This window comes from Achroia grisella, unplaced genomic scaffold, assembly GCF_030625045.1.
Source record: "Achroia grisella isolate CSIRO2021 unplaced genomic scaffold, CSIRO_AGI_Agris_v1 utg204, whole genome shotgun sequence".
In the NCBI taxonomy this organism is placed as follows: Eukaryota; Metazoa; Arthropoda; class Insecta; order Lepidoptera; family Pyralidae; genus Achroia; species Achroia grisella.
In genome coordinates this window covers 1,886,287-1,901,483 of record NW_026712703.1, presented here as the reverse complement: position 1 = coordinate 1,901,483, position 15,197 = coordinate 1,886,287, and the positions used below count along the sequence as shown (strand labels likewise).

Sequence of the window (15,197 nt, the reverse complement as noted above, 5' to 3'; positions counted from 1 at the left end):
ATATTGTTGTAAGTTATTACAATTCCTTATATTGGTTATAATTCTTGTGATATTTAAAAAAATAAAAGGCAATCTAAAGTATATGTTGTAATAATGGCACCAACTATTATTCATATGGATATACATAGTATATATTAGGATTATTTCAAACGTTTATATGTATTTTAGTGTTTATGCTAATCTGGACACCACGCTGTAGTATACAACTCTTCTGCTCAAGGTAGATTTTAAGAATTTCCTATTATCTTCACCACAGTCACTATTCAACATTATACCTTGGTCAATTGTTGTCTTCTTATGACTGATTAATTTACCAGTTTTCTATTTTATACTTGAACATTTCTTCCACTAAATCTCTTACCATCTTAATGTGTGAAAGTAATAACACTAAATGAAACTGTTTATAGTTTCTCAGTACTTGGCCCGTTATGTTATGAAATGTACTTAAATAATATATGTTTAAATTTAGGTACGTCATTTCGTAGAATGTACTAAAAATAAATGGGGATAATTGGAAATCCAGCGACAGCAACATTATGCTAAATAATTTATACAAAGAAAATAATCGACATATAATAGAAAATAGAATAGAATTAAAATTGAATAGTGATAATTGTAACTCGTGTTCCTACATTTTTCGTACATACCTATTATCTATTATTATCTCCTCATTTCAAATTTGTAATGAGTCCATGAAATATGAAATTTATTTGTTGATGCAAGTAATTATAATATCTTTTTATACCTTATGTAAACTTATGCACACGCAACATATTTCTACAATTTATCAGATTATAATTTTCTTAACATGTAAATAATTTTATAACAATAATTTTACGTATTTATAGTCGGTATCCATAATTAAAAGTAGTTTTAAAAATATAAACGTATAACTCCATCGAACACAATTTTATCTCTTCTGTCTGCTTGTTTCCTCTTCGTAGAAAATAAATCCAGTTAATTCCTCAAAGTACGTTCCTATATTATAATCCTAGAACTAATCTTCAGGTGGCTTATAATCAGGGACTACTAAAAGCACCTTTTCTCTCCATCTGGCTTTTCTAGCTTCTTGTTCTCTCTTAAGAGCATTCAAAGCCGGTAATGTTCTCCAGCATGTAAATATCTTGAACAATAAGTTGCTGCAAACATACAAAGAATTCATAATAACGGTAGTCAATAGTCAAATACAATTATTATTTGTAATTTATCTGGTTACGGTATGAAAATCAGTACCTGTTATGATATACGATTGCTTTCTGTAATTTCAATTCATGCTCTTTCTTAATGATTTCTATTCCTTTACAAAATCGCCTAAACACTAACTGCGTTACGTATAAATCATAATAATCTTCGGCAACTTGTTTCTTAATGACATACGTATTATAAGCCTAAAAAGAAAATAAAAATTAAACTTGTACTTGGAGTTCCAAATGATATTATACTCCACACGTTATCATACTTTGTCTGTCTAAAATATTTTGTCTCTGTCAGCATTTGCTACATTAAACGCTACAATTAACACACCAATAACTGCTCACTTTTATGAGCATTATATAATATAGATACTATATTCTAAATATCAACCATAGTAACTATAGCCAGTGAAATAGATAGACGTAGATATATGGTATCTGAGGTAAAGAAGTAGGTATATATGCTACCCTTACATAGCCAAATTCCACGCTGTCTGAACCCAAGACAAGAGATAAATTTTATTTAGATACGTTAGTGTTTAACTACTAACTTAACAGCGTAAATATTCAGGTACCTACGTTAGCATTCATTTATTAAGTATCTCTAGCCGTAGTGTTAGAATGCTTTTCCATTACCACTGTGAAGTTTTTCATCTTTGAAATTGGTTTCGTAATATTCACGATAATAGTATTCAAATAAAATTAAAAATTTAGAGCGATAAGTATCGCTCATAATTTTGTCCGTGTATATCACACCTTCACAACACTAGTTTTACATTAGTTCAATAATATTAGTATACATTATTCTAAATTGCAATCTAAAAATATGAAACTGTAATTAAACTTAACATATGTAATAAAAACCTGAAATAATGCCATAAAATTATAATTACCATCAAGGTACATACAAACGTAGGTAATATCTTATTCAATGCGATTCCGATTTATTCGCTTCGAGTTACTCTACTGTTCTGGATGTTACTTATGCTTAACGATCTAGGTACTATAGTGTCATTAAACATCAGGTGAAAGTACTACCGTATATTGTATTTACTGTTAATTACTGCGACAATCACATAAAATCATATATCTATGTGATACAAGTATAAACGAAACAGCACTGGAGTAAAATAGTTAACTGTGATATAAGTTGTTGTATATAATTAAAATATTTCTACTTAATAAACAATATTTCGTTACCAGCTCGTTTTTTTAAATTCTTATAATAGTTACCTGTACATTCTTAAAACATCCAACCATACTACACTATACTTACAAGTTTCCAACTATTAAATGCTTTTTTTAGAATTATCTTTCTATAGAAATCTTCCGCTTTATAATTTCTTTCGAACCACATGTCCTCAGTGTGCCACATGTAGTGCAAGAATACATTTTTCTTAAGTTGAAAGGCGTAATGCGCTTTCGCCCTCTCAATATTATCATATTTTATAGCTAACAATATTTTGAAAGGACGGATGCCATATTTTATTGTTAAATTTTTTTCATAATGCAAATCTGCCATCACTGCCAGAGCTCTCATTTTTTCAGCGTATTGTTTTCTTCTTATTCCATCAATTTTTTCTCTTTTGCGTTTCAGTCTCAGCTCTTTTATTCGTTTCATTTTTTCTTCCTTATCCATTTCTACTTTCGCCAACTCTGCCTATCAACAAGGAAATATTTTTTAATTACCCTTATCAACCTAAACCTACTTACTGCCTTACTTCCGTTGATCGCCGGTTCAATTATTCACATGGTACATATTTGTATCACAAAAATACAAGTTCTGCTTAATTTGAAACTACACGACGCAGTATGAATTGTTATTCGTTATTAAAAATATCTGTTTATTTTTTAATAAATGGATTAATAGAATTGACGTTAGAAATAATTACTTGTTGTTTCAGTCTAATGCGTTCTTCCTCCATTTGTCTTCGCCTTTCTCTAATAATTGCATGTTTTTCCTCCCTTTCTCGAGCCCTTTTTTCCATTCTTTGTAAAAATTGAGGGACTTTTAAGCAATGCAATACGAGTGATGGTTCTGTAATAATAAACCACATATATATATATCATGTTAAAAATAGTTTCACATTAACGTCCGACGTAGTATTCTTACCTTCAATTTCATGTATCTTTAGTTCATTAGTCAAACATTTTATCTTAGGCTTTAACTGTCTATCTATTTCATAATACGTTCTTCGTACTTCTTCCCTCATAGCGTCTACTGATTGTCTTGAAGCCTCTACTATTTTATTATACTTCAGTTCCTCTATTATTCTGTTTTGTTCTTCAAGTTTTACTTTTTGTAGTGCAATTATATGTTTTTGTATTTTATATCTAAAATTAATCATTTCTATTTTATATAATTTAATTATGAGACCTACATACGAATATTATATCTTTATGTAAAATATTGTTTTATATGTATATATATAATTTTGATATGATTTATATTATTTTGGTTGTTTGTATTTCTACCAGTTATCTAGTAGTCATAACACAAGCTCTGCTTATCTTGGGAACTAGATGGCGCTGTATGTTTTTTATTATTATTATTATTGCGACATTTGCAGATCATTTACGTCTTCTATACGAAATATTTACCCTTACTATTAGTGATGAAATGAATATACGTAGGTATTAGATGTATAGAAGTGTAGGGAAGGCAACAAGATAGATAGCAATCCAGTAGATTGAATAAATAATCCCAAGAATGTAAAGAGTTCGAAATTAACCCTATGAGTGAGAGAGATATGTTTATATTGTCATGTTTTATTCTATAAATACTAGTTTTTCACTAATGCTCAAGCATTTTAAATTTAAGTTTCTAAATAACTCATAAATCATAATTATAGTTACAATAAGTAAAGTTCTAATATATTTTGCAAAACATATCCACACAAATTGACTTATTTTAAAATTGTATACCACATACCTATGTTGATATGTACTGTAGTCTCGTGCTAGCTGTTTGGCTTTATTCGTAGAATCAGATGAATTATTTGTTTCCTTTCGTCGTGAAAGTTTATCAAAAAAATTATTCAATGTCTCTAGTCTTTGTTGAGACTGATACTCTTTTCTATTGGAAACGTAATCTTTCCACTTTGTGATGTATTTCCGTATAATAGATAATTCTTTGTTACTAATTTCAACTTTCAGAGCTGTTACATTCAAAAATTTTGGGATTTCTTCGCAACTTACAGTTGTATTTATTAAAGTTCTGTTATGTGGTATATTATTATCGGTTAAATCATGATGCCTTATTGATTCCGTAATATTTATAGGAGAACTGTCAAATATTTCATTATCATGTGATTTTGAAGATATTGCCATCATAATCAACGTTGTTTGTAAATCAGTTGTTGTTATGTCTTTATTTTCTGTATATTTTCTGTTACAATCCTTTGAATTTGAACTGTTCGTATCCAGATTGCAACTCATGTCACAGTCGGTGAGTTCTATACTATTTAATGATTCAGAAGGATATATACAATCAATACGCAATATACTATTTATTTCATCGTTTGTAGTTGTACTTGTTATGTATTCATTTGAATTAGTTCTATTTAAATTGTTTATTTTTAGATTTTCTTTAACAACTTTTTTCTTGTTTCTGCATATTTTAAAATCTATGTCATTACATACAATTAATTTATCGCTATCTTCTAACGTTCCTCGGTAACAGGTATCTGTTATTTCATTGAAATCTTTTGTTAACAATCTGTTATTAAAGTCGTAAACGCTATTTCCTATAGTATGTGCCGATTTCATCGCATCTTTTAACATTTGTTTATTTTTTAAATTCGTGCAATTAAAGCCATTTCGTATTTTTGTTATTTCTTTATTAACTGTGCTATCCTTTGACTTTCGTATTTCTTTGCTGAAATTAAATAAAACCATAGGTAGGACAAAACCTACAGCTTACAATGAACTGATCATGACATAGTGGCAAAAAAACTACGGTCTGGATGTTAATGGTCAAACAATATATATAATACATTAACTAGACATGTCTCCGTCAAGTGACGCCTATAGTAACATTACTGCGTCGGCGTCGCCACGCAACGCATGAGAAGCACCACATGATGACATCATGTCAGGTGGGACATGTTTGCCATTCCAATTACGTAAGAAATCTTACGTAAGGTTTTCTGGAATGAAGATACAGCAGTCCATATATCGCTTATTGAAGGTGAGGTTGACATGCCTACGAATTTATACAAATTATACCTCAGAAATGTAGGTATACAAAATAAAATATACACTCTTTACATTTCGCTGTTTAAAAATATTTCAAAATTAGGAATATGATAGATATTAAACATAGTTGATATCAGCCCATTGAAAAAAAATTAATAATGAAAACCTTGAATTACATCCGACACCAATTTCTAAATAGGTTACCAGAGTGCTATACCTACCTATGCCAATTAACATTCTTCATTATGCCGTGATTACCAGTAGTGGCTTTGACCTGAAAATATTTAGTAGTGATAAATTTTGTATATGTAGATGATAATAAATAGGCTTGTATTAGTATAATCTGTATACGTCTAGCTGCCATATTTTTACAGGGTAATACCTAATAATGGAATTGTGCATCCGCGTGCACCTACATGTATACCAGTGATGAATTAGCCAGGATGACTTCCAGGTGTGACCGCGACAGGAGGTCAACCTGCTAGCAAACAATAAAAACAGTCGCCAATACTAACACTCTCAAAGAAGCTGACGAAGTCGACGATATGCGACTAATACCCGTGAACTGTGTACCTTCGTCAGTCTTCGTCTACCTACATACATAAATGGTTGTTTAACATAAAGAATAGAGTAATCAGGTAAAATGTTTTTTTATGATAGCAACACACAATCAAATAGAAATGAAATATATCAAATAAATCTCACCTGAGATCTCCTCAATTCCAATCGCAGTACGGTATCAGAAGACACGTAATCTGGAGACAGCTTATATAAGTCTCTTTGTTTAAAAATGTCTTTTCTTAGTAAATCCTCCATTTTGTAATTATTGTTGTGGCCATATTATTAAGGGCCTTTATAAATGGTACAAAATTTAATTATTTCATTTACTACAATATAATATCTAAGCACTCAAGTACAAAATATTTTAAATTAGTTTTGCCTCCATAACACAATAGGCTTCTTATTCATCTCTGTAATATACCTACTTGTTCACTGTATCCATGGTTATCGAATTAACAGTTTTATTGATAAAACTCTTGTTGTCAGTTAAAACCGACAATTTATTTATTTATTCATACAAGGAATAACGACAATATGCACTCGCCTTCACGCTAGCGGACCACTAGTGGAGCATGACAGGAAGGTTATTAAATCAGCCCAGTTAACCCAGTGAATTTACCTGCAGTTTGTAAACTAACTACTAAATGACTGAACCGAAATGGATGAAATTTTAAGCCCTCATAATAATTAAATAGGTGTTTAGGTGACTAGAATTGGACACAATTGGATTCAATTGATTTTACAGTTAGTTTAAAACTTGGTCTTATGTATTTTGGACATTTTGACGAAAAGCAATTTAGTAATTTGGCAATACCACTTGTGATGGATTGGATAAATCAATGATCTTGTTAACAAGGTACAATAGGTTCCGGTACAGCAGGTACATAGAATGAGTGAATTTATAGATGAATGACACTTTCTAATCGATCTACTAATCATATATATTCTATTATATAAAGAAATAAAATATTTTAGTAAATTCAGAAAGAAAAATATAATGTTACTTTTTACAATAATCTTAGGAACGAACTATCAAAATTTTATAATACATTACTTTTTAAATATAAAAAGTTAAATCAACACCACTAGTATTATCTTATCTGTATCTGTACGGTAAGCAGGTAACATTCTTGTGGGTACCTGGTCATAAAGGAATAGCTGGAAATGAAATAGCGGATCAAGCTGCTCGGAATGTTCATAATGTAGCTCACTTGAAAATGTTCTAAAATTATTATGGAATTACTATTACATAAATATTGCTAACGATAAGGGAAAGTGGTATGCCAAGATCCACGGAAGCCTGCCCGCCAAACCTTGGTACCATAACAATAAAGACGTCGACAGCAGACAATTTATCACGAGTATTAACCGTATGAGATTTGGCCATAATCAAACTCGCACTCACCTGTATAGACTGAAAATGGTTCACAACCCAAAATGTCCTTATTGCAATGAAGATGAAGATTTGAATCATATTATATTCAAATGTAGAAACTACGGACTAGCCAGATTATTACTCATTCACCAGATTCAAGAGCATAGTAGTGAAGTACCGAAGTCTCTAGAAGAGATCTTATCAAGGCCTGCACCATTCAAGACTATATAAATTTATTTCAAACACTGTGAAGAAATTGTAATTGTTTTTAAGTTTTTGCATTTTATGTTGGGCTAAAAAGGACTTGTATCCAGAGCCGTAAAATATTAAATAAAAAGAAAAATAATGTTTTTTTTTATCTGTCAAATCTGTGACTATTGTGTAGTGATGTGCATTCTGTATAAAATATCGATTTATGTTTCAGTAGGTTTTAAATTTGAAGATAAATATTGAATCTACAAAAATTGATTAAACTCTATTGACAGTGATAGAGTGATGAATAAATGACTTATTAAATAATCGATGATTTTGTTAGAGTAATAATCGATTTTTAAAACTAGGTTTTGGATTAATGTATCCTTGACCTATATATATTTATTTTCTTTGGTATATTATAACTTGATATATTTTTTTAAGTAGTCCAACGTATTTTTTTAGTAAGACTCACAGGTTTTATTTTATGAATATTCATTTTGTATTTTTATATGATATTAATTAATAATCGATTTATCTTTAGCCGATTATTTTACATCCACTACAGTCAACAAATGTTACAAATGTCTCTATTTATTTTAAGTACCAGACTAGACTGATATACTAATGACAAAAATACGTTTTCATGTTTATTTCATGCCATTAATTATAATTTATTTTTACACAACTGGTCCCAGTGTTGAAGCGAGAAAATATTAAGAATACGAATAGTAAAGATAATTTAAAAATAGCCCAGGTCCTTCCGGGTTAAGTGATAATTCGGGTTATCTGAATAAACTGCCAAAAGCTATCAGATAGAATTAAATGTATCTTCCTCTTCACAATGTTTCAGGAAGAAAATATTTTATCAGATTTAAAGTTTCCAAGCTGGGATTCTTTACAGTATCACTGCCATTATTTGCCTTTATAACTTGTTTACTCATGACCATGTACAAAGATTTTGAACATGCAAATAATACACACTGCAATGTGCCAAATGTATTCCCATCAATATCAGCTTCCATTGGTAACTATGAACCGCAAAGTACAATTTGGAAGACTGCAATATATGTTCATGCACCAATAAGGTTTTTAATAATATATTTAAGATGGAATTATTATAGAAATGTTGTAAGGGACAATTGTATTTCTGTAGTGAAATTAGCAGTATCATTAAATATAATAGAAAACTTAGCATTATTAGGACTAACACATTGGACATCAATGGCTAACTACCGTAAGTGTTTACTACTGTTAGTGTAACTTAAATAATTGGAAAGTGTTAACTGTGTATTTAACTACTAGACTATTGACTATTGACCAATATAAAAATTAATTATTCAGTGAGTTTAAAAAAAATAGTTTTATTCTATTCCATATGGGATTTACTATAATATAATCATGAAGACATTCTTTGGATTGTTATTATATGGCAAATAGGATCTATAACATATAAAGTAGCTCATTGGTTGGCTATCTGATGTTAGTTGAATGTAGTTAAGAAAAATATTCAACTATCGGGGGTTGTCTATCAGTTGTGAAATTGAAATTACCAAATACTTTCAATTACCCTTATTATTTTTTCAGCATATCATGAAATGTCATTCAAAACATTTATTGGCACTTCAGTGTTTTATATGTTATTAACATGTCTGATGCTTACAAGGTATCGTAGAAGGCCTAACATTACAAGTTTAGAAATGCAATCAGTAAAATTAAAATGGAGAGCCTTCATCGTGAACATAAGTTCATTCACTCTAGCTGCTTATTTTTTCTTGAGGCATAACCGACTTTGTGAACCATATGGTAAGTTTATGTTTATTTTTAAAATATATAGTAACTAGTTCTTAGTTTGACTGCCTAGTACTATCCAAACTGCATGACCCAGAAGTATTGACTTTTGAACATGTTGTTGTATACTTATGTACATTGTTTGTTTATATATAATAATATAGAAATATATTATATTAATATTATATAAACAAACAATATATATATAATTAATATAAAAAGTGTTTGTCCTCTAATGTAAAAATTATTTTATTCCAGTTTACTCAATGTTTGGATTTTCTGAATACATTGTTGTATTTAGCAATATCATATTTCACTTAACAACTGTATATGATTTACAAGTACAATTTGTGTATTTGTCTAGAAGAGGTATTATTATTGAATGACTAAAACAAGGTAAAGGATTTATTTTCCTCAAAATCTTTGGTAACACAATTTCTTAACAAAAGCATTTCTAATTTATTTATTTATTTGTAAATTCAAATTTAGAGCATTGTTATACTGTTAAGTTAATTACTTTTTTAAATGAATATGACTTAAGAAGAGAACAAATAATATAAATAACAAAATATGACTGTTTTTTATTCTTCAACACATACTATGACAGGGTATTGTAGTTTTAAATTGAAATATATATTAAAACTATTATTTAAACTGCCCTCCAATTCATAGCATAGAAATATTATTTCAGTAGCTGTATAGTAGAAAAAAGTATTAGAAACTAACATGATGTGAATATGTATTAAGTAGTGATGTTGTTAATAGAAATTGTACTCTGATTATTATGAATTTATTCTGTAAATTTATTTTATTTTACTTTTCCTACCTATACTTATAAATATATGTACATCATACATATGTGTATTATAACACAAATAATAAAAAAAAATATATAAAAAAATTAACATGTCAAAAATGAAGATACTACGTAACTATTAGATAACAATGACAAAAATTATTCTAAACATAAGATGGTTATTACAAATTCAGGTCTATATATTCATATTTTACTTAGCACTAAATAATTTGTAGTCTAGTGACTAAAGCAGCACCTTCATCATTCAATCACAATAGCAGTCCTATTGGATAGTAGTTTAGATCCTCCTTCCATATATAAGATAGAATTTTAATCTTAAACTTAATTCATAATATTGACCCTGATAGTTGGCGAAATAAGTATTAATAATTTATTTTATTTAGTAGTATTACTACTTTTTTAACATTTTAAATCATATAAAAATAATACCATTTCCTTAATTTTTCCTCTGTAATACACTGACTTATTCCAACGTTTATAAACATGTATTTTATATACATGTTTATATATACATATAATTTCTTAAAGTTTTATAGCATTTTTTTAAAATTGATTTAAAGAAGATTAAAAAAGAAGAATTTAATTCAGTAAAAAAGTACTGAAAACAAAATTCTGAGAAAACGAAAGTGCCCATTTAAAACATAACAAAATATCTAGAATAATCTAAATCATAATAATGATCCCCAACTAAGCAAATATTTTATCAATTCTATGAAATCATAGAAAAATAACATATTTGTGATGTATGACTGAATAACAAAAAATATTACAATTTGAATTCCTCTTTCATTTTGTCCGCTATCATTTTTGCTATGGCTAGTGATGAGGTAGCGCCTGGTGAAGGCGCATTTCGACAATGCAAAACTCTGCTACCAATAGCTCCAGTTCCCGGTTTCGAATCAAATACAAAATCTTCAATTAAGGTACCTGTAAAGTATTTAATAATATCACAAGGAATATTGAAACTAAAACTAACTACAGTGTAGTTACCATTACCAGAGGTAGACTATAAAAGTAGTCTGCATGCCTCTTCTTATTCTTTATTTTAAATGGCTGATATCAATTTTTATCAGTGATTTCGCCAATGTGGCTTTTTTTAATTAGTTCAGGAAGATTTAAAAATATCCTTCAGCATTGGTATATTATAATTAAAGATAGCTCAACACCTGGGGGATAACCAACTATTTATGGGTACTTCAGTATTACCTATTTCAGCTGCCCACCAGCTTCCTTGTAAGCTGTGTTTCACATTAGGTAGCGCAATTACAGGATGAGATATATAACATTTTAAGCCTATGGTATAGTCACGTACGACAGATATTAAGTGTGTTCAATGATAACAGAATGTACACTGTACTGTTCATGAGTCAATAGTTACCTGTAACCATCAAGTAACCTACTTGATGGTTACAGGTCAGTTTTGCCATTTAAAAAATTAAATTACAAATACCAAAGAAAATATGTACCATCCTTCGCCATAGCTTGTGCTCGAACACCGGCAGGTCCTTTTTCAACATCTGCACTTGTTAAATTTTGTATATACCGTTGTATTTGCATTACTTGAAGAGGCATTATTGCTGATCTCATCATCTCTTTCACTCCAAAACCGGCATACTTCATAGCCATTTTACGAAATCCCGAGAATGAACATATATCTTTTAATTCTTTTAAATTAATATCGCCCCATCTGAAATATTTACATTGTGATAAGTAAACAGTCATGAATTGATGATAAGCCTATGTAACTCACTAATATATTGCTATTTTTTAATTGCGATTTATATACAATAAACAACAAACATACTAATCTTCTTTATAATATAAGTATAGATAGGGTAGAATAAAGAGTGTTTTTGAATGTTCTTAAAATTTGCAGTCACATGATTGATTACTATTATGTGAAAAATTGAAATTTTCAGATTTTCAATTTGTTTTGCAAAGTAAACGGTTCTGCTGGAGCATTCCTGAATTTAACATTAACTATGACTATAAATATAACTATAACATTCCTGAATTTAACATATTACTATTTCTATGGGCGATAATGGAATGGTCCGCTACCGGTTTATACTGGCAGGGTACCAGTGGAGGATGATAAGATGAACATGAGTACAAGCCAGTTAGACAATCATTACAAATTCACCAGGAATTTATCACAATAGTTTACAGGGGAAACCTGTATGGAGGTCAACCTGAAAGGGTATGTTGCTAGCAATAAGATCATCAATCCACATTACTAGCAATCCCCTTCCCCCCTGTATATGTTTATTTATGGAGCATGAGATTAATGATGATGATGATGAGCTAAACTGAATTCATTCTTTGCTAGTGTACCAGAGTATACTATTCACACAGATGCAATAGGGTTATAGGGAGCACAATTAATTCATCATTTAAAAAATTTAACACCTATGTTACCTGTATCCTTCTTTACAAAATGCTAGAATAGCATTTGGCCCAACTATAACACGCCCATCAATCCTTGGTGTTAAGTGAACTCCCAGAAATGGAAATCTAGGATCAGGCACTGGATATATATTAGCTTTTGCAATATTGCTTTTATGTGGAACTACATATAAATATTCTCCTCTAAATGGAATAATCTTTGGTTCCTCTGGACAACCTGTTAATACAGCTACAGAGTCTGAATGCAACCCACAACAAGTCAGGACATATTTGGCCTGAATAACAGAACCTTTGCTATCGATTATCATAACAGGATATTGTCCATCTTCTGCTTCTATAAATTTTGTAACTTCAAAGTTTAAATAACTTTTACCACCAGCCTTGATAAAATCTTCCACATAAGAATTTGTGACTTCCGCCCAACTTACAATACCTGTGTGAGGAGACCAAACAGCTTGTATTCCTTTGCAATTAGGTTCAATTTCAAGAATCTCTTTGTTGTCTAACAATTGTATATCTTTAACTCCATTTTTAAGGCCACGTTCATACAAATCAAGTAATCTTGGCACCTCAGATCTTTGTGTAGCAACAATCAATTTACCACACTTGGAATATTTTATACCTTTCTCATCCAAATATTTATAAGTTAGGTCAAGACCTTGCACACATAATTTTGCCTTTAATGACCCAGGTTTATAATATATACCTGCATGAATCACTCCACTGTTGTTACCACTTTGATGACAAGCATATCTGTTTTCCTTTTCTACAATTGCTATTTTTAAATGTGGATATCTTTGCAATAATTCTCTAGCAGATGCAGATCCAACTACTCCTCCCCCAATTACTACAATGTCATAGTAGTTCTTTTTTACTGTCACATATCTAAAAAATATATATTTATTAGCCATTGTATCATTAATTTTTTTTTAATTGTGGTATTTCTTAATTCACAGCTAAAATAATTTAATTTAGATTAGGTTCATAATTTCCTTTTATGTAATTAATGCTGTGGTAATTGTCAAATCTGATACTTTAATCAATTAACTGTGCTAGTAAGAGTAATTTCCAAAAAATACATTGCTATCAAACTATTCCATTTTACATAGAACATATGAAGTTATTATTATTCTTATAGTTTTAGTTTTAGTAGCAAATTACTACTGACTAAAATGAAAATAAAAATCGGAAATTAAATGAATATTGAATATTGTCAAGTTTCATAATTTGAATTTAAATAGTGATACAAAATTTTATATACTAAAAGGAAATATTGGTTTTGTATCAATTAATGTATACTATAATACAATTAGATTTTTAACTTGTAAATAAGAAACACTGAAAAACTTAATTTACAAATTATGAAGTCCCTAGCTACTTTATAGGTTTATAAAGAATTACTAGATTGACCTAAAGGAAAATATTACATATTGATATGTAAATTTCATGCTTGAAGCAGGACTGTAGGCTAGGTATCTGTCCAATATACACTGGTGAAATATTATATTTTGCCCGCTTTAACTTCTTTTTACAGAAAAATTTTAACTACATAGACAATTCATATAAAAAATGAAAACCAATTATATTTATTATTTAAAAATAATAAGTACCTTTATACCGAGTTGGTATAAAGGTACTAATTATTTTTAATTTAAATGTTTCTAAATTATATAATTCTCATACAAGTTAAATTACTGATACAAGTATTTTATTTTTAGAACATTTTAAGTTTTGAACACTCACCTACGGAAACTGTTTAAATAAGTGGAATAACGACATGGTAACTGGAGAAATTTACCCATTATCGTCATTTTTTTACACTTCTATTGTAGACAAACAAAAAATGTAATATTATTATAAATCCTTTAATAAAAGTCAAATAAATTTTGTCTTATCTGTTTATATACTTTCAGCTGATAGGCAAAAACAGTAAACACAGTAGTTCACAACAACATTCCATTGCATACTTGACTGACATCGAATGACGTCCTTACTAAGAGTTCTCTACCTCAGTAGGAACACTATATCGACGTCTTTGTTGGAATCCTTGTACGAAATTAAATTCAGCAAAAAAAGCAAAAATAAATCTACCGGTTGGAAAATATTCAATTCTTTTTTATTTATTTACAAGATATACACGTGTGGTTATGGTTGGCGTGTTGATATACAGAAGGAGTGATATTAATAAAAGATTGAATATATGACAGTGTATATAATAAGAGAATTAAAAATAACAAATAATAATTAATTTAACAACTCATTTAGATCAGTAATTTTCAAGCGAATTAATTTGACATTTTTGACAATATACTTTTTATTAAAATGTGTCTGTGTTATATGGCTAGTTTATGCAAGTAGGTTGGTAGCCTACATTACTCCCCCCTTGAGACCTGGCTAAGGGCGATAAAAGTCTGGAAAATGTACACGACGTCCAAAACTAGTAGTACGATTTGTGGTAATATTGGAATCCTGATTGGTAGACTCGTGTTGGTCACTGAGAATAAAAGCGGGTTTAAGCCTATCGATAGACACAGTGACTTCTTTACCCTTTACAAGCAATTTAAAAATTTTATCACCTCTATGTGTTACAACATATGGACCTGTATATGCTGGTTGAAGTGAACTACGCAAAGCGTCTTCTCGGAGGAAAACGTGATTGGTAGTG

At 29.5% G+C, this 15,197-nt stretch overlaps 3 protein-coding genes across 3 annotated transcripts; 1 reads left to right on the top strand and 2 right to left on the bottom strand.

Annotated features, from left to right (window-relative positions):
• Positions 1 to 991: 991 nt before the first annotated feature.
• LOC131842043 (reticulocyte-binding protein homolog 2a) lies at positions 992 to 6,345 on the bottom strand. The gene is made up of 8 exons (XM_059190475.1): positions 6,096 to 6,345; positions 5,612 to 5,664; positions 4,126 to 5,070; positions 3,307 to 3,527; positions 3,086 to 3,231; positions 2,470 to 2,853; positions 1,234 to 1,388; positions 992 to 1,139 (listed from the first exon to the last, which is right to left on the bottom strand). Exons 1-8 carry the CDS (start codon positions 6,204 to 6,206, stop codon positions 998 to 1,000), a joined length of 2,157 nt encoding a protein of 718 aa, XP_059046458.1. The 5' UTR covers positions 6,207 to 6,345; the 3' UTR covers positions 992 to 997.
• A 1,673-nt stretch (positions 6,346 to 8,018) lies between these two features.
• On the top strand, positions 8,019 to 9,704 carry LOC131841896 (post-GPI attachment to proteins factor 2). Its single transcript, XM_059190265.1, has 3 exons — positions 8,019 to 8,755; positions 9,106 to 9,324; positions 9,568 to 9,704. The coding sequence occupies exons 1-3, from the start codon at positions 8,344 to 8,346 to the stop codon at positions 9,693 to 9,695; spliced, it is 759 nt and encodes a 252-aa protein (XP_059046248.1). The 5' UTR covers positions 8,019 to 8,343; the 3' UTR covers positions 9,696 to 9,704.
• Positions 9,705 to 10,884: 1,180 nt separating this feature from the next.
• On the bottom strand, positions 10,885 to 14,632 carry LOC131841895 (L-2-hydroxyglutarate dehydrogenase, mitochondrial). The gene is made up of 4 exons (XM_059190263.1): positions 14,276 to 14,632; positions 12,545 to 13,417; positions 11,593 to 11,813; positions 10,885 to 11,053 (listed from the first exon to the last, which is right to left on the bottom strand). The coding sequence occupies exons 1-4, from the start codon at positions 14,341 to 14,343 to the stop codon at positions 10,893 to 10,895; spliced, it is 1,323 nt and encodes a 440-aa protein (XP_059046246.1). The 5' UTR covers positions 14,344 to 14,632; the 3' UTR covers positions 10,885 to 10,892.
• Positions 14,633 to 15,197: the final 565 nt, after the last annotated feature.

Coding starts and splice junctions, on each gene's coding strand:
- LOC131842043 (XM_059190475.1), bottom strand. CDS start 6,206: ATGGAGGATTTACTAAGAAAAGACATTTTTAAACAAAGAGACTTATAT. Junction 3,528..4,125: donor TACAGTACATATCAACATAG/GTATGTGGTATA, acceptor GATTAATTTTAG/ATATAAAATACAAAAACATA. Junction 2,854..3,085: donor GCATTAGACTGAAACAACAA/GTAATTATTTCT, acceptor CCTTGTTGATAG/GCAGAGTTGGCGAAAGTAGA.
- LOC131841896 (XM_059190265.1), top strand. CDS start 8,344: ATGTATCTTCCTCTTCACAATGTTTCAGGAAGAAAATATTTTATCAGA. Junction 8,756..9,105: donor GACATCAATGGCTAACTACC/GTAAGTGTTTAC, acceptor TTATTTTTTCAG/CATATCATGAAATGTCATTC. Junction 9,325..9,567: donor CCGACTTTGTGAACCATATG/GTAAGTTTATGT, acceptor ATTTTATTCCAG/TTTACTCAATGTTTGGATTT.
- LOC131841895 (XM_059190263.1), bottom strand. CDS start 14,343: ATGACGATAATGGGTAAATTTCTCCAGTTACCATGTCGTTATTCCACT. Junction 11,814..12,544: donor TTTTGTAAAGAAGGATACAG/GTAACATAGGTG, acceptor TAAATATTTCAG/ATGGGGCGATATTAATTTAA. Junction 11,054..11,592: donor ACAAGCTATGGCGAAGGATG/GTACATATTTTC, acceptor AATACTTTACAG/GTACCTTAATTGAAGATTTT.